The sequence below is a fragment of the Dioscorea cayenensis genome, chromosome 14 (genome assembly GCF_009730915.1).
Source record: "Dioscorea cayenensis subsp. rotundata cultivar TDr96_F1 chromosome 14, TDr96_F1_v2_PseudoChromosome.rev07_lg8_w22 25.fasta, whole genome shotgun sequence".
Classification (NCBI taxonomy): domain Eukaryota; kingdom Viridiplantae; phylum Streptophyta; class Magnoliopsida; order Dioscoreales; family Dioscoreaceae; genus Dioscorea; species Dioscorea cayenensis.
Window position 1 is genome coordinate 3,157,560 of NC_052484.1, and position 26,695 is coordinate 3,184,254.

At 32.9% G+C, this 26,695-nt stretch overlaps 2 protein-coding genes and 1 long non-coding RNA gene across 5 annotated transcripts; 1 reads left to right on the plus strand and 2 right to left on the minus strand.

The window, feature by feature from the left end:
- Positions 1-3,274: 3,274 nt before the first annotated feature.
- Positions 3,275-5,503, minus strand: LOC120276323. 2 transcript variants are annotated; one of them, XR_005541212.1, is made up of 4 exons: positions 3,993-5,503; positions 3,863-3,917; positions 3,537-3,757; positions 3,275-3,455 (listed from the first exon to the last, which is right to left on the minus strand). It is a non-coding gene; the product is annotated as an uncharacterized LOC120276323 (long non-coding RNA). The 2 variants fall into 2 exon arrangements; XR_005541213.1 differs by having other exon boundaries at positions 3,846-3,917.
- A 2,216-nt stretch (positions 5,504-7,719) lies between these two features.
- On the plus strand, positions 7,720-10,836 carry LOC120275217 (thioredoxin-like protein YLS8). The gene is made up of 2 exons (XM_039281741.1): positions 7,720-7,907; positions 10,329-10,836. The coding sequence occupies exons 1-2, from the start codon at positions 7,788-7,790 to the stop codon at positions 10,635-10,637; spliced, it is 429 nt and encodes a 142-aa protein (XP_039137675.1). The 5' UTR covers positions 7,720-7,787; the 3' UTR covers positions 10,638-10,836.
- Positions 10,837-11,285: 449 nt separating this feature from the next.
- Positions 11,286-26,248, minus strand: LOC120275601 (actin-related protein 4). Of its 2 annotated transcripts, none has more exons than XM_039282225.1 (20): positions 26,112-26,248; positions 25,906-25,997; positions 24,718-24,894; positions 24,555-24,628; positions 21,703-21,783; positions 21,054-21,114; positions 20,855-20,904; positions 19,429-19,483; positions 19,012-19,089; positions 18,864-18,917; positions 17,659-17,712; positions 17,516-17,576; positions 15,799-15,850; positions 15,519-15,585; positions 14,532-14,591; positions 14,387-14,449; positions 13,415-13,477; positions 12,884-12,945; positions 11,727-11,795; positions 11,286-11,625 (listed from the first exon to the last, which is right to left on the minus strand). In XM_039282225.1, exons 1-20 carry the CDS (start codon positions 26,122-26,124, stop codon positions 11,580-11,582), a joined length of 1,332 nt encoding a protein of 443 aa, XP_039138159.1. In that variant the 5' UTR covers positions 26,125-26,248; the 3' UTR covers positions 11,286-11,579. The 2 variants fall into 2 exon arrangements, with proteins under 2 accessions (XP_039138159.1, XP_039138158.1); XM_039282224.1 differs by having other exon boundaries at positions 12,884-12,948.
- Positions 26,249-26,695: the final 447 nt, after the last annotated feature.

A 26,695-nucleotide genomic window follows, 5' to 3' on the forward strand; every position in this document is an offset into this window, starting at 1 on the left:
GTGGGGAATAGGAAGCTGTGAGCTCTCTTCGGATGCCATGATAATTACAAAAACTTTCAAAGTCTTTCGAGCAGTACTCTCCTCCACGATCAGTGCGAATTGTTTTAATAGGCTTCCCGGAGTCTTTCAACTTTGATGCCTCAAGTTCCTTCCTCTGTGCTTCTGTAGGTACTACTCCATCATCCGGTTTTGCCACTCCGAATTCAACAATATTCCAATACTCCTTGGATTTTAAGAAATTTTTCATCAACATGCTCCAATGATCGTAGTGACCATCAAAACGTGGAATAGATGGTTGCACAAAGTTGTCTGCAGACATTGTGAATTTCTTCACTACAAAAAAAACTCTCCCTTTTGTTGAAAACCTCGGCTCTTGATACCACTGATAACTTAAAAGAAGAGATGAAAAAAACTGCACACTTTATTCATAATCATTGAAGCCTTTATAAAGGCAAAATTCTAGAAAGATAATCTCTACTAATTTGAGTTTTAATCAACACACAACTAACTTAAATATTTAAATCAAAGATATCCTAACCAAACTAAAATAAACATCATTATCTTAACACATATGAAACTGCATGAATTCAATACTTCACTTAATACTATTAATTGGATCCTCAAACTTAATCCGTTTCATATTAGCCAAAAGGACTATACCTAAAGTAGATAGAAAGAAAACATGTAAATAAATTAGCTAGTCTTTAGGTTAGATATCGTATTGCAACTTTGCATGGTATAAACACATTTTATAAAAATTAAATTTGTAATTAAATATATTTAATACTTAGCTTTTTAAAAATTATATAAATATTAATAAATATTTATTATCATATAGAAAATACATTTTTTATTTTAAAAATATTTTTCTTTATTAATAAGAGTTTCTTTTAATAATTTTAAAATTATAACATTTTGAATTAATAGGAAAAAAATAAATTTGCACTCAAGCAAAAACAAACATTTTTTTTTATATATTAATGACAAAGTTAAGTATAAATTCATAAAAGGCCTCTAGTTTAACAAACATATATATATATATATATATATATATATATATATATATATATATATATATATATATATATATATATATATATGTTAAATAAACTGCTGCATCTCTTAATTACATTGTTACTTATACTAATTGAATTAATAAAAAAAATTATCATGTTTAACCATTCATTTTTTATATTTAAAAAAACGAAAAATTTAAATTTACTTGTAAATTTGAGAAAAAGAAGACTTGATCCATTGTATATCCCTCTAATCCATCACAACTACCCAATTTGTCTTGTGATCACAAAACAAATGAAGATCTAATCCCAAGACATATCAAAGGCTATGATTAAAAGATCACTTGTTCTAAATTACTCTTTCTTGTCCTTTTTTATTTTTCTTATTTTAAAGATTTTTTCACTTTTCATGTAAAACAATTATTTAAAAATTATTTTTTTTAAATTTACCCTTTATATTTATATTTAATGCACTTCTTCAATTATTAATAAATTATGTTTAGCTATATATTTTATTTAATCATATTTTAGATGAAGATAATCCTGAAAAATTAATATGATTTTTTTATAAATTTTATAATACTAATTAACTTTAACCGATTTTCTTAATGCATGTAAATTAATTAAAATGGACAAATTTAAAAACCAAATGAGTAGGACTATACATAAGCATTATCTTATATTGAGTAAATTATATCTATAACTACAAAAGTTTTGGGTTTATAATACTATGGGCAAAAAAAAAAAAACCATTTCTTCTAACATAAACCCATAAAACTTTTTACCGAGTACATGTAAAGCCAAAATGAGTTATTTAAAATGAGTAATGCTACTCTCACAGAATTTATTGCCCGAATTTGCTTCTCGATCGACGTGGACAACCACGTGTCTCACCCACCCACCCACTTATTCTCTCTCTTTTACCCACTTATTTTATTCTCTCACCCACTGATTCTCTCTACTTAAAAAAATTAAAAGCATTGTCAGGACACTCACGGGCTGAAATTTCTCTCTCCTAACAACCCACTTATTCTCTCTCTTGAAATTATAATTTTACTCTCTCACAGGGCTGAAACTCAACTCTCCATTGCTCCTCTCCATCACTATCTAAAGTTATTTCAAGAAAGAGAAGAGAAAGCTTTTGAATTGAAAGCCATCATCTCACCGGAGAAGAAGCTCAACGGAGAAAAAAGGGCCGTGACAAGAAGGGCCTCAACGGAGAAAAAAGGGCAGCCGAAGAGAACCATCATCATCACCTTGCCAGCCTGATCCGATGAGCACTTCTTTGCACACAAACATCTCCAGAAGACCAGCAATGCATTTTGTTTTTGTTTTTATTTTTTTATTATTTTTATTTTTTAAATTTTTATTTACATGTATGTGATATGATCCATTATATATGTGAAAGTGGTGCTTTTAATTGGAAATACATCTATGTTGTTAATCTTTTTATTCCAAAGGCCAATGATAATCCACACTCAATATCAAGAATTGGTGATATAACCTGAATCCTTATTAAATTTAGTTGGGGTTTAATGGGGTTTAATGGGGTTATATGGATGATAATCTGTATAACTTAACTTAGATGGGGTTTAATGCATACATAATATTTACTTGTAAATGGGGTTATATGAATGGTGAGTGATTGTATTTGGGTTTGAGGGAAAGCAACAACTACCCATAAATCCTTGTTAAATTTAGTTGGCCATCATTCCATTGATTTGCTTCACATCTGAAGAAATACTTCTTTGATTATTTACCCCTACTAATACAGTCCTTGAGTGTCTAAATCACGTTTCACATCTTTCTCTATCATTTTTCACATCTTTTCAATAATTAATTAGAAGTGCAAACCATAGATCTAGTTTTCCACATTGAAACAAATGCAAGGAGCATTAGCAACCATAGCTGAGATCAAAGTAACATTTTGAGTTCAATGGAGTAAAACCGATCTAGCAGCTAATCAATATCCATTCTTAAATTAGTCTAGATCACAGAATGTACAAAGTCTAACATAAAAAAATTCAACAGAATCCACATAAATCAAATGCCAATTTCACCTACAAATTCACATCATGTTCACCTGCATTCACATCATGTTCACTTGCAAAATTCACATCATGTTCACCTGCATTCACATCATGTTCACTTGCAAAATTCACATCATGTTCACCTATATAACAGTCTTAACCATTTAATACATAAATCTATGGCATGATGTTAATTCAATCCCACAAGGAGAAAAATTCATACACACAACAAACTGCTAGAACAATTTGATAGAGAACATAGGCCAAAAATAGAGAACATAAGACTCAAGCATTGAAGAACACATCACAAACTGCAGTACAGATACACTTGATGCTGGACATAGGCCAAAAAAACAAATGCTAGAACAATTTGATTTCCATTTATCCACCATATTAGCAAACCAATGCCCTGTATCACAAAAATAACATCTTCATTAACACTCCAACAAAAAAAGAACACACCAATAAGAAAAGGATAGTTATAACTTACACTAACCAATCCATTCCTACTGCACAATATAGAAGCCCTGCCATTCTTACTGTTGAAGTTTTTGTAATTGCATCACCTTAAACACCAATCAATATAAGAAGACAATATCCATAATATATGTGAATTTTGTTTACCTGTGAAGAAGCATCAAAGCTATGTTTCTGTGAATTGAAGCTATCAACCGACATAGTCACTACATCTACATGAGAATTCGAATTCACCTAAAAAGAAAAAATATATATAATTCAATATATTAAAAACATTGTATGCAATATCAAGATAATTATAAATTAAATAACTTAAGATTACCACACTTCCTTACGTACACAATTCAGCTTGTGTGTCATTTTGAGCTTGTATATTCTTTTTTGTTTGAGTTTTCTGAAATCAACAACATTAGTTTGAAACCATAAAATAATTATGTAACTGAAATGGAATGATGTAAAATATAAATACCTTTCTTTTATTTCTAATGATTATTTCTTCAACTTTTGACTTCTTTCTCTTCGATGGTGGCCGCCCCTTACTCCGCACTTTCAAAGGAGTTAGGAATTTTGTGGTTGAAGATGTAATTTGATGGTGCTCATGGCCTTCTTCCAAAAATATTGGTGACATAACTTGATTTGAATGGCTCCCCCAATAGTTTGTATCATCCATAAGCTTATCAATTGTGACGTCCACACATTTCATCAAAAACTGATACTTTTCATTGGATTCTATTCCAATTTCAGCAGCTTTAGAAAAATGAGAACATAATTTGCTGTAGCGTGCTTTTTCTTCATTGGTTTGTGCATCATCATAACAATTCCTCACGTAAGTATGCCTACGTTTAGTATCCTTTCTCTACCGGGGTAAAATATATTGAGATGGAATTTCTTTCACATTCTTTTCAATAAGAACTTTGCATATATGTCTACACAAAATTCCTCTAAATTCAAATAGACGACATGAACATTTAATATCAAATTAAATTTCATTGTAAGAAATGTTAAATGCCATTTGTCTTCTGAGTCTGCCATCTTTTCCTCTAAAAATGTCCGTCACTTGAAATGTGCATGTTAGCCCAACTGAATTGGTCAATGTGAGATTGCAATATAACATTCCCCGTAACTCATCTTGGAATAACTTAAAAATTTCATTGGTGTAGGCTTCTTGTAGTTGCTTCTCAAAATGACAATCAGTTAACATCGGAAAGCTTGTATTGAAAGAAGCAAAATCAACCTTATTTTCTTTCTCAATCTTACTTTTTAATGCATTATCATATTGCTCCACAAATTGTTTGAGAGATGTTGTTGGACCAACATAACCATCAAAGAAAGCATTTATACTTTCACTTCTTTGGTGGTATACATTCCAGCCCAAAAAACTCCTTTAACAAACACCGGGGCCCATTGTTGACGATTCATGTATAAAGAATTTAGCCACACATTTTTTTCAATGTCATAATCCTTAATCATCTTCAACCAAATATCTTCGAACTCTTAAGTATCTACGGTCTCATAAACAATACTTTTCAAGATTTTTTTAATTTCTTTATACTGAGCTAGCCCCCCAAGCTTCTCAGAGACTTCTTTCATAATATGCCAAAGGCAAAGACGATGATAAGAATTTGGAAAGACTGTCTTAATTGCACCTCGAATAGCCATGCACTGATCTGCAATTATTGCCTTAGGAGCCTTGCTTGACATGCATTCTTACCATGTTCTGAACAACCAAATATAAGTTTCTTTATCTTCCTTTGATAACAAACCACAACCAAATAGTATAGTTTGCCCATGGTGATTTACTCCAACAAATGGAGCAAAGGGCATATCATTACTTATTTGTTAGGTATGTTTTATCAAATGATATAACATCACCAAAAGCTTCGTAGGCTGCTATAGATCTTGCATCTGCCCAAAACACATTTCTTAGTCTGCCTTCCTCATCCATATCAATCAAATAAAAAAAATTTGAATTTCTCCTTTGCATGCGAGAAAAATAATTGGCGAGCGCTTCAAAGATCCCCAACACCAAGCTCCGAATCTGTCTTGCTTTTTTGCAATATAGTTTTGACAATCTTTTTTTCAGTATATGTTAGATTTTTCATATCCACCACTTTCAACTCGCTAAAGAATGAAAAATTCTTACTCAAACCAATACCCTGCTGGTCATTTAATTCAAGCCTTCTCTTCACATATGCATCCAATTTTTTGTTGCATTTTTGAAACCGAGATTTTTGTGGGCTTAGTGCATGATTATGCTCAAAATGAGTGCGATAAATAGTATAATGCCCATCATTGCCAACAATAACATTAATCCTAGCTTGACAGTTTGTTTTGGTGGATAGTCTAGGATTGAAAAGAATTTTTTTGGCGCTTGATATTCTTTTACCACCACGTATACATGCAAGTGTGTAATATTTGAGTTTTTCCATCTTCTCCCGATTTTTGTTGTTCTTTTTTGTAATACCAAACCCCTCTTGCCATGCATACTTAACATAATGATCATAAACTTCTTCTTCAGAATCAAAAACCATGCCTGCCTTTGGAATAATTTTTTCACAAAGTGAATCTTCCATAGCTACCATTTTTTCCTTCTCTTTATTTGAGGTTTCAAAACTAGAATAATTGACTTCTGCCTCTTTTAGGTTCTGTTTAGCAAACTCCATTTCTAATTCTGCCATATTGCTTTTGATTTGAATTAAATTGATAAGATAGTAGTACTTCAAAAACTTTCAACTTTGCTACTAGCTGAATTCACTGCACCCAATGCAACCAACACAACTATAATTCTGTACACATATAAGTAATATCAGATTAGTTCTAAGAAATGAAGGTACTAAATTAAAGATACACTTCATAGTAGATGTATAATCCTATTTCACTTGAATTTCTTAACCCTCATTAGGATAAAAAAATAACCAACTTAATCTAACACAATCTTATCATGACAGTCAAAATTTATACAATAAACTACATCTAAAATTACACATAACAAATCTAATTAAATAAAGAACAAAAAAAACCCAGCTAATTACTCTCTCAATCTACCTAAAATTCAATTTTAGATAACAATAAAATAAAAACAATTTCAATAATTCAAATAAATCCCCAAACAAATAAGAAATCAACAACATTAATCCAAACCTTATCATGTCTTTCTCAGACCATCCTTCACTGCCCTTGGTGGATCGCCATTGGTGGCTAGCGGATCTCTTGTGTTGGAGGTGGTTGGTGACGATGGTGGCTAATTTAGATATCTTCTAATATTGTTCTTCTTCTTCGGCGAACCTCCGAGATTAGGGTTTTTCTTTGATGTCTTTTTCTTTGTCTTCTTCAAATAGTGGTCAGGAAATTTGCTTTTCAACCTGTGAGTGAGAGGTGGTCGGTGACGATGGTGAAGCTCTACTCGACTGCCGTTTGTTTCTCCGGTGAGCCTCCTTCTTTTTCTTCAACAAGTGATAGAGAGTTGCTTTTAGATAGTGATGGAGAGGAGCAATGGAGAGTTGAGTTTCAGCCCTGTGAGAGAGTAAAATTATAATTTTAAGAAAGAAAATAAGTGGGTTGTTAGGAGAGAGAAATTTCAGCCCGTGAGTGTCCTGACAATGCTTTTAATTTTTTTAAGTAAAGAGAACCAGTGGGTGAGAGAATAAAATAAGTGGGTAAAAGAGAGAGAATAAGTGGGTGGGTGGGTGGGTGGGTGGGTGGGTGAGACACGTGGTTGTCCACGTCGATCGGGAAGCAAATTCGGGCAATGAATTCTGTGAGAGTAGCATTACTCATTTAAAATATTGTACAATGTTGTACATGGGATTTTGTCTTAGAAAAAATAGAAAAAATAATTTTTTAACCACAACATTATAAACTTTAAACTTTTATGGCCATTGACATAATTTATCTTATTTTATTTATTTCAAACTCATTAGCTCATTTACCATATCATGAACGCCATGTGCATTTTTTTTTTTATAAATACCGGAAACAGTTGTGTGTGTGTGTTTTTTTTTAATTTTTATTTTTATGTCCATCCAAAATGAAGTTTATGGACTATAATGTTATAAATCCAAAATTTTTATGGAGCTTGTTTTTTTATATTGACCCAATTTGTCTCGTGATCATAGAACAATGAGCACGAATCTCAAGACATATCAACGGCTATAATCAAAAGACATCTAATTCCAAATTCCTCTCTAGAGCCTTCTACATTCCCAAAAACTTCATCTTTTTCTCTTCTTCTTCTTCTTCTTCTTCGAATTCGAAATCGAAAGAGATGTCGTACTTGCTGCCGCATTTGCACTCGGGATGGGCAGTGGACCAGGCGATCCTGGCCGAAGAAGAGCGTCTGGTCGTCATACGCTTCGGCCATGACTGGGATGAGACCTGCATGCAGGTATATATCCTTTTTTTCTTCAACAATTGTTTATAAGCTTTTGCTTTTATTTTGATCTCAATTTTATTATTTTTACCTTCCAATTTGCGTTGTTTATATAGAAATTTCCCCAAAATCTAATCTTTGTTTATGTGAGAATTGAGATCTGTAATTATCAGGACAAGAATTGTTTGCATTGGTGTTTGAGTTTTGTAATATCTTTGTAATTTCTTTGGTTATCACTGTGTAAATTTGAGTGATGGAAGTTGCTTGGCATGTAAAAAGTTGTAAACTTTAGTAAGGGAGTGTGTTTTGTATGTATCTAGTGGAAAAATCTCGGCTTTGCAGAGATATGCAAGTAGTTACTAATTTTAGTGGTGTATCTATGCAGTTATGAGGTATTGCAAGTGTGCATGTGCTATTGTTTGTGCATCCCCTGCCAAGGATGCTAATGCAAGAATGTTGATCTTAAAAGTAGTATACAAGCAATTACAAAAAATCTCCAAGTTATATATGCCATTACAAGGATTTTTTTTGGAATATATGGGGGAAAATGTATGCTTTGTGTTGGATTTTAGGCATTTTATCTGCTTTCTGGATGTTGAATTCGTTCTTGGGATTTATTTGAGCATATCATTAAGGAAGCTAATGGTTGTGTTGGTGAATTCATGTATGGCACCTGTCTATTGGATTATATTCAAAGAAAAGGGATTAATTGTGTCTAAGTTAAAGCATATCGTATATATCGAATATAATGATAGAGTGACTTAGCTGTAATTTTGTTTGTGAATCAGTATGAGGGCTTTTAAAGAAGAACTGGATCTGTGGAATAATACTTGTGAATTTACGGTAGCTTGAGTTACTATGTGATAATAGATGTACCAACTTTGAAGGGCTTTGTTTTGCTCCATCAACTTGTGATTTTTTTTTTTTTTAGCTTAGAAAAGCAATTAAATGAAAGGAGAGCAAAAGGATGTAAACAGTACCAAGGAAAGTTATCATTTTACAATGAAATTATAATAACAGTCATTTCAAGAAACTAGGTATTGTTAAATGATTGCATGTATTAGGTCTAGTATATCTGAGATGTGTTGATAGAAAACGTTATTACTAGTCTTATGCAGTTCTTAAGAAATTATAATAGGTATGTCACAAATAAATCTCAACCATTATATTCATTATTTAGAACGTTTTCGATTAATTCAGAATTATATTTCATGGTTGTAAGTGTATCACGTGGTTGAGCTAAATCACGTACGTAGGGAAAAAAATTATATAATTTCCAAGTTCCATGTAATCAGGCTTAATTTTTCTCAAATTGAGCCCAAGTTGGTTGATAGCCTGAGACTTCTTAGAAAAAGGACTCCACATGCTTTGTTTTAGATGTAGCTCAAATATGGCAAACTTGGCTTTAAGGTTTCAAGATTAGTATTTTGTGAGATGATTGTATTAATGCACAGTTACTGCTCTTAGTGATTTATCTTTATCATGATTAAGTTTCATGTTGTAGTCATGATAGCTAAATGGTAGTTTAGAATGAAAGTGCAGATATGAAAATGTTTTTTTTTTTTTCCATATAGATGTTAGTTTGTGAAATTTTTTCTGTGTTATGTGTTTGTCCACTTGAAACTGACTTTTTAGGTGAATGTATCTTCTTATGAAGTCATAAAAGTGGAGAACACTATTTTATCAATTTTATATGATTTGTTCTTGAAAATTAATTGTTCAGTTATCTTGTGTTGAGTATTGTGAGTAAAGATTATCCAGACAAGCCAGTCAGGTTTTTTTGCATAAATTAATTTCTCTCAAACTTATCTTGTGTTAAATTTTGGGAAAAATAATAATGCACCGCAGCACTGAGAAGTTTAAACTCTCTTTTTCAAATTATACCGATATTATTAGTTGAGTCCATGTAGTGCCTGCTGCCCAGCCATATGAATTATATGGGTTATTTGAAGATTGCTAATTTTCATCAAGATTTGGCTTGCATTTTCAAAAGTGACATTGAATAATATGGCATTAAATCACTACTTAGAACTTTTGTCAGCTTGAATAACCATTATTTGTGTTTCTCTCAGCAAACCTTTACTTTAGGTCATGATGCAGAACATAGTTCTTTCATATCATTGTTTCATGTTCTATGAAGAATGCTAATATCTAAGTTCATCGTATTAATGATCCGTTAGGATCATTTTCTTCATATATGCGGTCTCCAATTGTCAACATACTCTCTTTAGTTCCAATATCATTGTATCTTTTTAACGTATGAGTAGCTGGACAATTTCAATGCTCCGATAGTTGACTTTTCCTCTTAAGTTTCATCTGTCATCATAGCGTGTAATGTATATATTGACGATAATGGTGTGTGAGATGAATACATCTCGGCTTACAAAGAAATCAGATAATGACTTTGGTCAATTTCTGTTGTGATATCTTCTGTAGATGGATGAAGTCCTAGCTTCAGTTGCGGAGACAATAAAGAACTTTGCTGTGATATACCTTGTGGACATCACAGAGGTGCCCGATTTCAATACCATGTACGAGTTGTACGATCCTTCGACGGTGATGTTCTTCTTCCGTAACAAGCACATAATGATCGATCTCGGCACTGGGAACAACAACAAAATCAATTGGGCTCTCAAGGACAAGCAGGAATTCATTGACATTATCGAGACAGTCTACCGAGGAGCAAGAAAGGGCCGTGGTCTAGTCATTGCACCAAAGGATTACTCGACCAAATACCGCTACTAACAAAAGAAAAAACTCATTTGCATATTAATGGCAAGTTTATTTACATATCTCGTATTGATTGATCAGGTGATCGACACCGTTCTACGAGTACCAAACCGTAGTCCTTGTAACAACTGTGATTAAACTTGGATTGTTCTTGTTTCCTAGCACACTTTGCAGCTGGTGGCAAAAAATATATGTATAAGCATATATCATCAGACATTGTCTTGTGTGGTGTTTAGAATGTGATCATTTAAGATAAGAGTAATTGTTAATATACCCTCATAAAAAAACACATTTACTTGGGCATTTCCTGAAGCCCTTTGAAAATCTCACTTTGCCTCTGGACTTAATGATATTTATTTTATTAAAATAGTATCTTGATGTGTTCTTTTTTATTAATCAAAAACTTTGTATCTCTCATACAAACAAACAAACAAAATGACAAAAACACTTTACAAACTTGTGCATTAAGATTTTAAATATACACAAACAAGAGCCCATGAAACAATTTCCTCTTTTTTGCAGATGCACACAAGACAAGACAACAAAAATTTCTTCCTTCATGATGGAAGGTTTTAACAGCAGATAGAAGTCCCTGCAAATTAATAAAATCCAAATCTTGATTCTGAGAAAAACTTAAATTTTCTACTACCATGTTCCGGCACATTACCGACAAATGAACACCCAAAATTTTAAGGCAATTCAATGACAATTATCCAATTCCAACATGCTTGAATCCTACAACAGCATTCATGAGAACATTTACTTGTTAAAGCACTATTTGGTTAGAATATCACCACCCCTAGTTGAACTTTTACATGATTCTCTTGTTTAATATGAGCCGAAAATCATTACATTGTATCCAATACAAATAAATGGTTTGATCTTAGTACGATAGCTTAAGGTACTCTCGCCGAGCAAAGACATAATACATGCGCCTGTGATTCTCCATTGTCCGCCTCATGGACACTTCCGTTGAATGTAAGAAACTCCATGCTCTTCGTACCTGTGACCAATCGAGAAAGTGAAAAATACGTAAAATTGCAGACTCAAACGGTCGTAAAAACACTATAGATTTGGTTGTTGTTGAAGGACATCAGTATTTACTCTGCTTTGGAGAACCACATTTGTTGAAATGATCCCAGCGAAGCCAGAATGCTGCCGCCTATCCAGACACTGCAGTGATTGTTTGAACATTGTTGTTATCTCCAAATTGTAATAGAAAAAATAATTGAAAACAAAGATCATTCTAATTATGCTTTTATCCTTACTACGACATTTGTTCTGATGCCTTATAGACATGTACCACACACATGCAAATCTAAGAGTAGATCAGTCATATATTTATCGACATAATTTCTAGGTTATGACTTCTGTTCTGGGTCTAAACTAAAGCATTTCTCAGAGTAGATCATGAATAGAGTTCACTTGACTGATGATGAATGTTATACCCTTTTATTACATCAAACAAATCAAAACTGTTATTACTCGGTTCCTAAATTGACATCAAGATTTGGCATACAGAAAAATTTATTTGGTTAAGTTTTCATTGTCCTAAAACCCTAGGATTGGATAGACTATGATTATGTTCTACCTCAACATTGCCTACCTACATTGTCTTATAATGCAATGACATGAAGTTTAAGGCAAGCAAAACAATGGGCAGAGGAATTAGAAGAAAGAAACCCTTTTTTCTTAGAGATCATACAAGTTGGTTTGATACTTGGATTTGATATTTTAAAACACAGCTTTCAAATAGGGTTGAAAATAGATAATATTATGGTCAACTGATTTGTAAATTAGGATGATTGTTCTGAATTTTGAAAATCATGCTGCCAAAGAAATAAGTAAACAAGTATATCTAATTCACTAAGAAATGAATCATGCTTTGTAATCTGAAAAAACTCAAACCTTCAGCCACCATTGCCTGCACATATTCAGTTCGTCAATCAAGTTCTTGACTTACATATTTACTAAATTAAACCTATGACACGGCCCCATAGTTTTCTCTCCAACACAACAATCATATTACTCTTAAAGCACTTGTATGTCAATTGGGATCATGCAGATTGATAAACATTTGCTTAATTTCATAATCTACATAGCCACTTCCTTTCTCAAATGGGCTGCTAAAGCTCAAAAGAACTTCAAAATTTGAATTTTAAGCACAAATTAATTGCATTCAAGACTTTTCACCGGTATGGAAGGTAATAACAGTAAAGTCATATTTGGAGAACTATAACCAAAGACAGAAGCAGACTGACCTGAATCGCCTTTCAGTTGCATTTCCACTGGCAAGTACCTTAACCCGGGCAGCTTGAGGAGCCTCCTTCAAGACAAGAATAAGGATGATAAAAAAGCATAAAGATACCAAACAAGATTCATTTATCTAATTATTTGAGACATAACAAATATCATCCTTTATAGAACCACTTGAATCTTCAGATCCTGCATTTCGAGAGCAACTAGTTTGCATAGCTGATGCCATATCCCTTGAATTTATTAACCAACTCAACAGGAACAGACTAAAAGAATAACATCAAATTTCAATTGAGTATTTATTTATTTATCTTGAGATTTCAAAAGCTCCAAAACAAAATTTAGCAAAACTAAGAATTTTAAATTATAGATTAAGTTGTCATTTTCGTGTATATTTTTGGTTCAGAAATATAGAATTACAGTTGGAAGATCTTACTTTCCAGACACAAAATTTCATAATGAAATAATATGGAAACTAAGGAATTTATCCAATTATCATACAAAAAATACAGAAATACACATAGCATAGTATATACCTCCATCAAGTCTTTCTCAAGTCGTTCTTTCAATTGTTGCATCGATGCTGTGCCACCTGCAAGCTGTTGATAACATATTCAAACAAGGGATGTAGAATTTTGATAAATAAACAAGCAAGAGAGTAAAGACCAGTTGAAGAATTGATAAACTCAAGTAGAATATTTTGAGTAGAAAATAGACAAAAATGGGCCAAAAAAGTCAGAAGTAAACAACATATCCTTGGCATGCATATATTACCATAAAACATGGAACGGCACAGTCTTCTGCAAAACAACAGGCAAATAAAATTGAACAAATGAACTCACTGCATACAAAAGATTCTGGTACAGGCTGATAGCCAAACACATGAGAAAATAATGATATTTGTGTAACAACCCCATAGTTACCACAAGGAATATGAATTTGCACAGAACATAATAATCAAGTATACATCAAGAATATCAAAACTAGAGAAGAAAAGCACCTTTTTGATGCATGCATACAAGAATATGGAAAATGCATACTGATTACCCAGTTGGATAAGAGTAAAAAATGATGGACAGAGAGCAAGGGAATAATGTTCAAAAGTGTCAGTGGAGATAGATTCAAAGGCTGACTTCATCAAAGAAAAAATATATTTAACACTTGGATCTGCATTTGCCGCTCTTGATAATAATTAAGACTAGAAAATAATCAGATGACTACTTTAGTTAGTCATAGATATTAATAACTCAATGGACCTCATTTAAAACTATAACCATTTTTATGCCTTTGCAATAAGGAGATGGCCCTGAGAATATTATAACATTGTAAGTCTTGGATATAGCATGTGTACACAAACTATAACAAATTTAACGATTTTATAGAATCAGGCACCAACAATTAGAAAGGATAGACAGGCTTCATTGAGCGTAAAAATGCCCCATAAAAGAAAACTGATCATACTTAACATGTTATGTGCATCATCAAAATGTAGTAATAAGCAGACTCACCAAGATACTGCTAAACAGTTCTCTGCGGATATCCACATCACACTTATTTATACTCTCAATAACCTGAGAACAAGAAAACTGAGATAAGACAATTCATTCCATCCACCATGTTTTCTTATACAGAGCACAGTCAGAAAAGTATCACCATTTGAGGAAGACCACGATAAGCAGCAGGATCATTGAAACTCTCCATGCCAGGAATTGTCTATGTTTCCATTAGGCAGATAAAACAAGATTCAATGTAAATCAATCAAATTTAAATGCAAAAATAATTTAAAAAAAATACAGATATTGAAAGTAAACTCCAATCAAACTATACTGTCATAGACCTGAATGAAAGATAGTGTGAAAATATATGCAACAAATAAAAAAAAGTCATTGCACTTCGGTCTTCCAAAGAAATAAATGTGTAGTTCCTATAAAGCAAATTACTAGCCACAAAATGAAATAGCTATCTAAGTCTGTCTTATGAATACTATAACCACAGGTGTCCAATTAGGTGCTGGCAAGCAAGGCTCATGTTAATTTGCTGTTTATTGTTGTAAATTAATTGACAAATTCCCAGGACATTTAGTGACTCCAGCTGATTCTTAAACACAATAACTGAAATTTGCAACCATTAAGCAACTTGAGTGTAGCTATGGTATGATCTGTAAATTATATATGCATATCAATATTGGTAATTAACTCATTAACCTTCAAATTTAATTCCAAAGCAAAATGTAGAGCATGACCAGGACTGTCTTGATGTTGCTTGTGAAAACTAATTATAAGAAAGCATAAGACTTTGGGAGATAAAGAATTCTCTTTTACAGCATTGAATGCATTTTTCCAAAATAAATCACATTAAATAAAAGTGAGTGTTGTTAATGCAATTTCTCATTGAAAGCATAAAGTTTGATGAGCTTAGAGTGATTCTTCATCAAAACTTTTAAAGTAAATTTCTGCCCATGTGGCATAAATGTGATATATGATATTGAGTCCCTAAGGAAGCAAAAAATAACTCCAATCATAAAGGGGCATCTGGAAGAATGACTTAAATAAGAAACATCTGCAATGATGTTCATCCACAAGATACATATAAGAAATCAGAAATAGCCACTCCACATTATTATAAGATATGAGCAATTACCTGCACTAAAGATGGGTTAAATAGAATATCCGGAATCTTAAACCTATCAGCACCAATTTCGATGGTCCTGCATGACCAATGATAAACAGTGGCAACCATTAATAGCTGAAATAAGAAGTCCTATTAAAATCAGTTTAATATATAAGAATATCTAAAAAAGAACCTAAATCAAATATGAAAACAAGAAGAAATGATTGGCCTTGACGGTTCTGAAACAAGTTATCAGAGAGACTATTAATCAGATTGTGTATTTGCCATGATGCGAGTCTAATGAACTTACTGCCCATCAGGTAACTCATACGAAGTCATGGGGATGTTCGCATATGCACTCTCTGCGACAAAAATTTCACAACCAGTTAGGCTCTGCATCACAAAGTTCATCATTTAAAAAAGAAGAACACCACCTGTCAGACCAGCATATATATGTGCATAAACTGTAAGAAACCGAATAAAATGCATTGCCTACTATCATTCCAATAAATTTCCAGAATAAATTACATTTATACTTTAATTATCCAATATAGATCTTAATTTGGTTCATTCAGTATTTTTTTTTCAGATGACTAAAACCACGAGCATATTTCATGTTTCCAGGAACATTGATCTGAACACCAAGTACACTCTGTAGTCCTTACTAAAAATCATTAAGACCATATCTGATATCAATTTATCAAAAAGAAAAAAGACAAAGGAGGGAACCAAAATAGACCAAAGAGAAAATAAATGATATAAAGAGCATCCACCATGTCAAAACATCTTTATTATGTCTTTTAAGATTGACGCAAGCCTACCCTTTAATTCTTGCAGAATAATAAAACAGAATTTCACACAATTAATTTTTTTAGTAAATAAATAAATAAGTAAATGTTAGAAAATAGTAAGGGTCACCAATTAGCCTTAAAACCATGTCTATAACAAATTATATAAACAATGAAGACTAAAGGAAGTCCAGAGATGACCAAAGAATGAATACCCAATGCACAAAACATAATTCCTGTAAAAAAATATTTATCAGGTCTTATTTCATGTTAATTCAATCAAATTCAACTAATTCAGTAAGAAGCTAAAAAAACAACAGAGTAATGTGACAAAGTTTAAGGAAAAAACAGCAGAAAACATTGCAGATGCTTATATAGAAACAAAATCAGGAGTAAAGAAAAAAAATGAAAGATGCACACTCAAAACAGCAGAGAAATATATTGATAGTTATTAAAGCAAAGCTCTTTAGTTAATTTTACACCTCTAATTACACGAGGCATCCAAAACAACAAAAAAAAAACATATGGAGTCCACAGGGACCATATGTGGTTGAGGAATACTTTTAGATACCCTGCACTACCCCAAGTTATGCCAAGTTGACCAAATGGAAGAACTACTTTTACAAAATAATAATAATTTATACAGATAAATTAATAATTATTAACAATTAATGGATACTATCATTACTTGAATTGTGTTTAAATAGTATTAATCAAGTGAAAGCTCCCATTAACTTGGATTGACTTGGTCTAATTTGGGATAAAAATTCTGTAATTACAATACAATTTCCAAGACAACTAAACCTCAACCCTAATTCCAACTTGTCCTGACTCATTCAAACAACAACTAAATCTAAAGATAAAACTTTATGGAACTACAAAGCATGTGGTAGCAAAATTAAGATGGCAAACCACAACACATATGCTCCCAACATAAACAGGTCACCAGTGGCTTTGTCACAACAATGAAAAATAGCAAATGTAAGAGTTGAGTTACTTAGAATTTCTAAGCATTTCATGTCATTTGCTTATCTGGCATAAAATCAACAAGTTCATATCAATACTAAGAAGACTTACATATTTACTCAGGAAGCATACAAATGGACAACCACATACAAAATTACGACAAACAAATACAAAAACAAATGGTAAGCATTATCATTATAGCTAAAACAGCCAGCCATAAATGCAAACAACTGATGAACCACCTCAAATATATGTCAAGGAAAAATGCCTCACCATCATATGCAGTATCAGGGGCACGGCATACACATTCCTTGATGTCACTGGCAATTAGTTTCTGGCATTGAACCAAAAGATTATTAATTTATTATAGATCATAGATGGTCGGAAAAGTAAAAAAGGATGTTGCACTGTCCTACCTGACAATAGAGCCTGTAGCTTTCTGTGGTATTTGGGAAGTCGAGATCTATGGACTAGGAAGAGAAAGAAAATAAAAAGGACAGAAAGTTAAAATAAGCAAAACAGCTGATGCCCAACATAAACAGTAAATATAAATCCAAACAATTACATTAGAATAGAAAGCATCACCAAAACTTATCTCATCAGTCGAACAGGGAAACTAACTTTCAAGTTATACATGCATATGCATATGAAACAATCATAATAAAGCCGGTTATCAAAATCTGAACATAAAATGAAAGAAATGTTTCTCATGTTATCCACTACATGCTTACAAACACATAAGGTAAATGAGTAGAGAAGCAAGTCATGAACAGGTGATGTAGATTGTTCGAATATGATATATTCTTAAGTAGTCAAAAAGGGATAAGCAACAGTTAAAAAACATTCATAAAATATTAGATAATAAATAAAAGTAGAACCACACAGAATTGTAGAGATATGCAACTTCCAAGTTGCAGGCCTCATAGTGATTAATGACATGCATTCCAAAAGGTTTACCTTTACAAAGCATGAGAAAATGCCAACTCAAAAACAAATCAACAATTTTTTTTTTTTACCTTCTTTAGGACAACTAGCGTCTCTTTTCAAATATTCGTAAAATCTGTTCGATTCATAGTGCATAAAAAAGAGGCAGAAAGTGAAAGACCTGATTGCACAAGATCCAGAAAAGGTCAAAAGAAACTCCCAACAGATCCCACCATAAAGAAGTTTTTGTGAGACAGACAATTTTTCTTCTTTCCTACCTGGCTATTTGTGCTATTTTCACAAGTGTAATTTAGTTATACGGTTTTCCTTGTCCTCAATGCTTCATGGGAAGGAAATTTGCTACTAGCAAGTCTGGCACTATGCAACAGGTTACATGAACTACTAGACATTAAATATAAGGATATTATTCACCAAAATTGTATTCTTGCGTCAGGAATTGGTCAGAGAAATCTACTAGGCACTAGAAATAATGCATGGATCATTTTAAGGACAAATTCATGGAAATTTATGGTGTCTCAATCATTTTTTTAGTGGATAAAGGATAACTTGATTGATTGCAAACTAAATGATAGGGCTACAGGAAATATGTGTCTCCAGAATACTAGAACACCTACATATCAGCAGCAGGTGAAATATAATAAAACAAAGTCAACACCAAAATTTTAAACACAGCCACCTGAAATTCTCCAGGGCGGATTTCCTTCCTCTTGAATGAGTATCTAGGTTTTAACTGCAATAAAAGATCAAACCAAAGATATGATCAAGCATGTGGAAACAACAGAAGATACAACATGAAATTCCAAATCCCACCAAATTTTAGTTACCACAATGCCTTTGCTTTCTAAGCTTTTCATCATACACTCAGATAGGAATTCACCACCAATTGGAGATGAGGAGACAGCCTGCAACCAAGAAACGTTTATGATAACTGCAGACCCCATGCACCGAATTAGCAAAGGAAATATGATATTCATGCAAATGGAATTTCCTGCCTAGCGATAAAGAGATTCCATCATTAAGATATAGCCTATAATTCAGTCAACCAAATAAAGCCTACAACCATAGACTACCAGAAGTGCCTGCTCGCAAAACAACAAGAAACTAAAGTATGAATACCCAAAGATCTAAGAAAATGTATGATGATATTTATCACAATTATCATGCAACAATAATTTCAATGATTTTTTGGATGGCCTATAATCTTGTTGCAGTAATAAACTATGCATTGGAAAAGGTATAACCTTCTGAAGCACAAATCCATCATGTACAGCAGCAACTGTAGTGGATCCACCACCACTGCACAAGAAATTAACAGCAGAGTTTATTAATGCAAATATTCCAAAGATAACTCTAAAGCAATTAAAAGAAATGAGCAACAGCTAGGAAACAAGAAAAAAAAATGCTGGAGTTAAAAAAAATGCATGTTCACAACTGCATGGTGATCCATATAGCTTACTGAAATAAAATGATATAACATAAGATATTAAAGATTATTGCTCTTATCTTTTGGGAGTTTTCCCCTAAAGTATGATCTTACAAGATCAAAAAAAGGTAATCACAAAAGCTATCTAAATTCATTTTTTCAAAGAACAAGTTAATATATGAAAAAACAATACAAATTGGACAAACCCTAAGAGAATGTTTAACTAAGGGATAAGAATGTGGGGTTGCGGGGTTACAGGAATTTTTTTTAAATATAGGATTGAAGGGAAACCTTTTATTTGAGTTTACCAAATTTTCAAGTAATCAATACTAAAAAAAATATTTTAAATTAAAAATTTACTTTACTTTAAAATAATAAATATTTATTAATATTATATTTTAAATTTATTATTAAATATATTTATTTAAAAGTTAAATTTTTATGAAAATATATTTATAAGTTATCCCAAGTTGTTTGGTTGGGGGAATATATATTTATCACATGGTGTAAATACTCTTGATGTGATCTATAAACTTCAAAATAAATATTGCAAGTTACTTTAAGTACCTAAGGAAATGTTGAGACTTGGATGTTACATATGGATCTATTGTAATTTAAATACCAAGAAAATATAATAAAACTGTAATATTTATCATAAACTAGAGGTAAATATTAGTCTATCCCTAAACAAGGTTTACTCTGCTTTAAGTGAAACTAATAGACATACAAATTTAAGTCTAATTATCACTAGTTAAACCAACATTCTAACACATAGTTGCTCATAGCTGAAGCCAAAGTTGCTATGCCAAAAAAAAAAAAAAAATTGCAAATGATCATTTTATCAAAACCTAATCATGAATGTGCATAGATGCATAACCTGACCAGAAATGAATACAATAGGAAAGAGATCATCATAAAAGCAACGACAGTAATAAAACCTTGAGATCTACAAGTGAGTTTCCCAATAAAATCAATGGCCTCAAGAAATAAGAACCTGAACCTTTACACAAATGATCTCTTTCACTACTCTAGCCACAATGATCCAAAAGTATTCCTAATATATGCAGAGCATAATAGAAGTAAACGCCAGTGATCAACATTAACAATAAAGAAAGTTCATATATCAAACAATACATGCTTATCAGATAGCAACAAGAAGAATATGCATATAGTGCAGTTCACCCAAGGGGATAACACGAAGATAAAAGACACAAGATGGGTAAAATTTAGTTTGATATGCCTACCTGTCAACAACTAGGGATGTTGCACGACCAGAAGCAAAAGAAGTAAGGACCTGAAGGTAATACATAAGATGGTGAGGCATTAGAAAAAAATCATAGGTACCATGAAAGGTACTCAGTAACTCATTTTGCAGATGGATAGATGAAACATCAGGGGTAAACTCTCGTGTAATTGTAACAATATAGAATACTTAAACCATACAGCATTCTTAGCTAAGAACAATGCAGGAACTTTGTAACTCTCAAACATAAGCTCTGCAGCCCTGTGACAAGAAAAGAAGCCCTGTCTCATTAGTTCCAGCCATGAAAAAACAGACATACAGAATTTGAATAACTTTATTGCATAAGCAGGATACACCAAATCAATAGAAGCAAAATACAGAATTAATCAATATGATACATGCCAAATCAATCCTCATCTTCTAAACAAAACCAAATAGTTTTACAGTAGCTACGATCGTGGCACACATCCCAATTCCAATTACATATAACCAGATGAGCATTACTTTTACTATAGCATCCAACAGGAGCACCTTCCCTCAGATAGTATTCTCTACCGAATAAAATGCATAAAAGTTTAACAGAAAAATCACAACTGAAAGCTATTTGAACTCTTGCATACACTCTAGGATTAAATTGCCCATAAAATTAACAATACTGTATAATGTGGATAACAAGAAAAGATCTAAAATTAATATATATATATATATATATGTATATATATACACATAGCATATATCAAGAACCAGTGATACAGCAGGACAACAGTAGAAGACCATCATGAACTTTTTTCAGCAATTCATCATATCAAACTGTAATTCCATCTAGCAGAAAGATAAGTACCAGATCACCTTTCTCTTTGTTGTGGAACATTGGAAGATGGTTCCGCAAGTAGCATGGGATGTTCCTTGGGATCAATCAACAATCGTTCCCTACAAAGATAAAACCACAATAACTGGAACCAATAGAGTTCTCAATATATATGTAGAGCACAAAGACAAAATCACAATAACTGAAACCAAGAGAGTTTTCAATATATATGTATAAGTGAACCACCCATCCTATGAAAAATTCTTGATATGAATTCACAACTTTGATTGCATTCCAGTATCTGTACAAGAGGGTAACATGTATTGAATTTGTATCAGGTAGGCAGTTCCACTTATAAAACATCCATGCAGGATAGAAATGATAAAGAAATGTTGACTTTTGTAAGGATCCAATAGTTCAGACCTCTAGGCTCCTCCATATATGAAGTCTTAAAGCCACATGCAATTTACTCAAATCATAACTAAGCTGTTTAAGGATGTAGATCAAACACAGACAAAATTGAGATGCCAAAAGTGCATATACCTTTGCTTTCCCTTCTTAACAAAATTTACCACATTGCAAAGTCCACTAGGAATATCCTCTATCTACATTCTTCCATAATGTTTGCCCCAAAAAGGCATCTGCAGCATAAAGAATAATCTTTTACCCTGACTTACAATTGAGACACAGCTCTCTTTTAATAAGAGAAGAACTAAGCTATCTAAACTTAACCCAAACAACATCATTACCCTTCTACTGTAAACATATTTTACTATGCTGGCACCAAGTTTAAACATTGTTGTTCTCAGCAGTAACATGAGTACTTAATTCAGTTTATATAGATTGTAGACGATACCTAAGCACCAAATAACCAAGTGGGATTAACTACCTGAAAACAATAAGATGAAGAAAAGATTAATTGGAAACCTAGAGAAGATAAAATCTGAACCATCAAACACCAAAATTACCAGTTAGAAAACAAATCCAATGTAAAAAAACATAAATAATCTCTAACAATTAAAAATACAAAATTTAAAAAAAAAAAAAACACACACACACACACAGACTAAGAATGGAACCCGAGATATACAAGAAGAGTAATTAATCATACAAATAGAAGCGTTCACTGCTGCACACACAGTGGCCTTATAAACATTCAAATAATGCCAGAAAAAACAGACTGATAAAAGATAATAGAAGTCTCACATGCTGTTCCAACTGAACTAGAATATATATAAATATATATTCAATAATATATATTAAAATTTAGCTCCAAAGATGAGAAGTGATGAAAATTCTTAAGGACTAATTAAGGATTGTTTGGAAGATTTAAAGAAGAGATAATTAAATTAAAAAATTAGCATAAAGTAAAATAGAGTATGATTAAATACAACAAAATACAGCAAAGTTAAACAAGACAAGAAATTGCCCACTGGAAACAACAGTAAACAAAGAAACAAGCAGCAGTGTGACACAGACTAATTGGTTTCAAGAATATGAGAGTACACTAGAAAAAAAAATGCAACTCTTATAAATATGACATCAAAAGGAAACAATGACAAAATTGAAAACTTACACTTAAACTAGACTTAGAAATTTAAAGACTGCTCTCCATAAGAGAATGATATTCTCTACTTTTAATGAGTTCCAACCAAGATAGACAATGCTCCCATTGTTAAGATTTAAGCCAAACACATTATCTGGGCCAATTCATCCAAAAAATTAATATCTAGTCATCTTGCATCCAGCATAGTATCAAAAACATAGTTAATTGGTTTCTATGCAATGTGGCTAATAATAGACTAGCACATATCAAGGGATCTTGCTAACGTAACAAATGCTTCCGCGTCATTAAATTAGTAATATGGATATAATAAGTCCGGCATCTCATACTATTAGCTTAAGATTTTGGGTAACATTGGACACATATAATGTGTTCAATTGCATCTACCACCAGTTGCCAATTCTTAATTTTTCACAACTATTAATAAAAATATGATGTGGCTAAAGTATAGCTTACATGGATCTTCAAACTTATGATTTTACCAGCAAGAAAGAACCAAATGCCATACAATCACCACCCAAACCTATCAGTGAAGTATGAGAAAGGCTCCAACATGTAATTACTAACTTGCAGACCACACTAGTACAACAAACTGATGAGAGAAACAACCTCATAATAACACTGCAATAGGTCATAATGAAGCAGTTCAATAACTCTTTTCCATTTCCTTCTGGCGTCAAGGAATCCAATAATATAGACAACTATTATTAGAATGAAATCTACCACAAACTAATAGAATTTAGACGATATAATACAACAGAAAAATTCTATTCTTGAGCGCAATTGTGTCTACTGATACAATCCAACTCCCCTCAACACCAATTCAAGTACAAGAAAATATCCAATGACACGAAAACAGACAAAAGGGCACATTCTTGGACAAGGATATTTAAATCAAGATGCTTAGGAAAAAATTGTATCTTTTATGTTTAGCGTAAATATGCGTTTCCTGCGTTTACTGGCCTTTCAACAATTTAAAGAACAGAATGAGATACTCATCAGAACCATTCGATAATGCCTTCCCTCAACTCTAAATAGTGTGTAATTGAACTTTTTTATGAGTCAAATATTATCAACTCCCGATCCCTAATTGGCCTCCGTTCTTGGAATTTATGTGTCTGCAAATGATATCAAACTATAGATAAAGCCTATTGAGTTACAAGTGGCGTGTTACATATACATAAGAAGATTGATTTGGAAAAATACAGTAAACTGAAAAGTCAATGGTGAAGATCTTATTCAAAATCATAATAAAGCTCCAATATAATATGAGAAACTAGAAAGTTAAGGTGAAACAGTTGAATTTCACCTATCACAAACAACAATCACCTGAAAGCATGATCCCATATCTTGTCAACTACATCCCAGTCAACAACAACTCCATCCCTTATAGGTGATATTACCTACACAATAAGGAGAACAAAACAATTAGGAAATGAAGGGACTAGGTTTTCCTCAAACACAAATGGAAAAGGGAACTCCACAGCCTAACCTCCATGTGGTCCCTCCGATATCCCAAGGCTTGAGAACCCACATATAATTTGCGTTTACTCTTGGTTTTCTCCGAATCAAATGATCTAATGCCATTTTTAGAATCTGGCACAGGTTCAGAATCCCTCTCAGGTTTAATATCTTCCACAGCTCCTGCTTGGTCAATTGACCCAACCACCTAAATAAAACAAAACAACAAATATTAGACATCAGAAAAATATGAAAGAGAAAAAAAAATAGAATGGATTCCATAAATTATCTGTATGGAAACCAATTGGTCATCTGCGTAACAGTCAGGCAAGAATGTCTTCCCAAAAAAAAAAATGATCATAACATGATGACGTGTGACTATGGAAGGATTATGAAAAGGATTCTGCCAATCAATGAACAGAGATCCAAAGTGTCAAATGGTTCACAGAAAGCATTAAGGAGTTCAGTTATTCATTTATCTTTGATTGAGGCCCACCTCCTCAGACAAGTTTAGAAAAACCAAACCACCGTTTTGGTAGCTTGGATCACTTTGATTCCCCAAAAAATAATCAATTTCAATTATTTGGAAGACAGATCATTCATCAGGATACTTTAAATAGATTGAGCTACATAACTCATGATGTTTGGATTTTGAATTTATATGGTGCTATCCAGCTCTTGCCCTAGAAGCTATAGTTTGGTTCCAGACCATCGCATGCAAAATTTGTGTGATTATGCTTCCTGATACAAAAATTCAATAAAAAATACACAAGCCATGGTATGATGGGCAAAGCATGGTTCTAAACGATGGCCCGGATATCCATATAAATACAATGCCCCCTGATGTCAGCAATGAATCATATAATGCTCTGTTCCACATGGACTCTTTTCTTTCTCCATTTGCTCCATTTTGCAAAATAATTGCCAACTATGCCACAACCATGCTGTGATTATAGAAAAAATTACACCAACCAATCCAAACAACACAATTTATATTTTTAAAATATGATTCTAGAATTCTACCGCAATTTGACTAACATCTACCGCAACTATCTACATTTTTTTTACAACTAAAAAACATATCATTTGGGACAATTCAAGACAATCCAATCCAATTCAGCTAAATTACTTATACTTTCTCACAAAAATCAAACCTTTCTACATGAAATAGTGAGAATATCTAAACGCATTGTCTAAAACACGATCGTGATGCGCTTACGGAAGGGAACACCGCCTTGGGAGCATCCTCACCAGCGTAGCCAGCTTTGCAGGTGTGAGAACCCAAATCAATAACAATGGCCGAAACCTCATCTGCATCATCGAACCAAAAATAAAAAATAAAAGCACAACAAAATAAACACACACACACAAAAATGTGATAAATCACAGTAAAACGAGCAATTTTCTTCGAGAATGCGAACTCACCGCCGCCGTACATGATGCCGACAGCGAACCCTAGCTTGGGCGGGAGGGATTGAGAAGATTGAGTGCGAGAAAAGGAAACCCTAGTTTTGGAAAAGCAAGGGTTTTCAGTTCCCGCGTTCGCACTGGGACGGGGAGGCCTTCTCGCGTGTAACTATAGAAAAGCGAGGTTTTATAGAAGATGGCGAACCCGGTATTCGGGTTCGGGTTCGGGTTCGGGCCAAATATCTGAATTTGGGATTGGTTTGGGTTTGGGTTTGGGTTTGAGTTTAGAGTAATGCTACTCTCACAGACTTCATTGCCCGCATTTGCTTCCCTGTTGACGTGGACGACCACGTGTCTCACCCACCCACCCACTTATTCTCTCTCCTAAAAACCCACTTACTTTATTCTCTCACCCACTTATTCTCTCTGCTTAAAAAAAACATAAAAACATTGTTAGGGCACTCACGGGCTGAAAAGTTATTTGAAAAAGGAGAAGAGAAAGCCTTTGAATTGAAAGCCATCATCTCTTTGGAGAAGAAGCTCAATGGAGAAAAAATGGCGGTGACAAGAAGGGCCTCAACAGAGAAAAAAGGGCGGCCGAA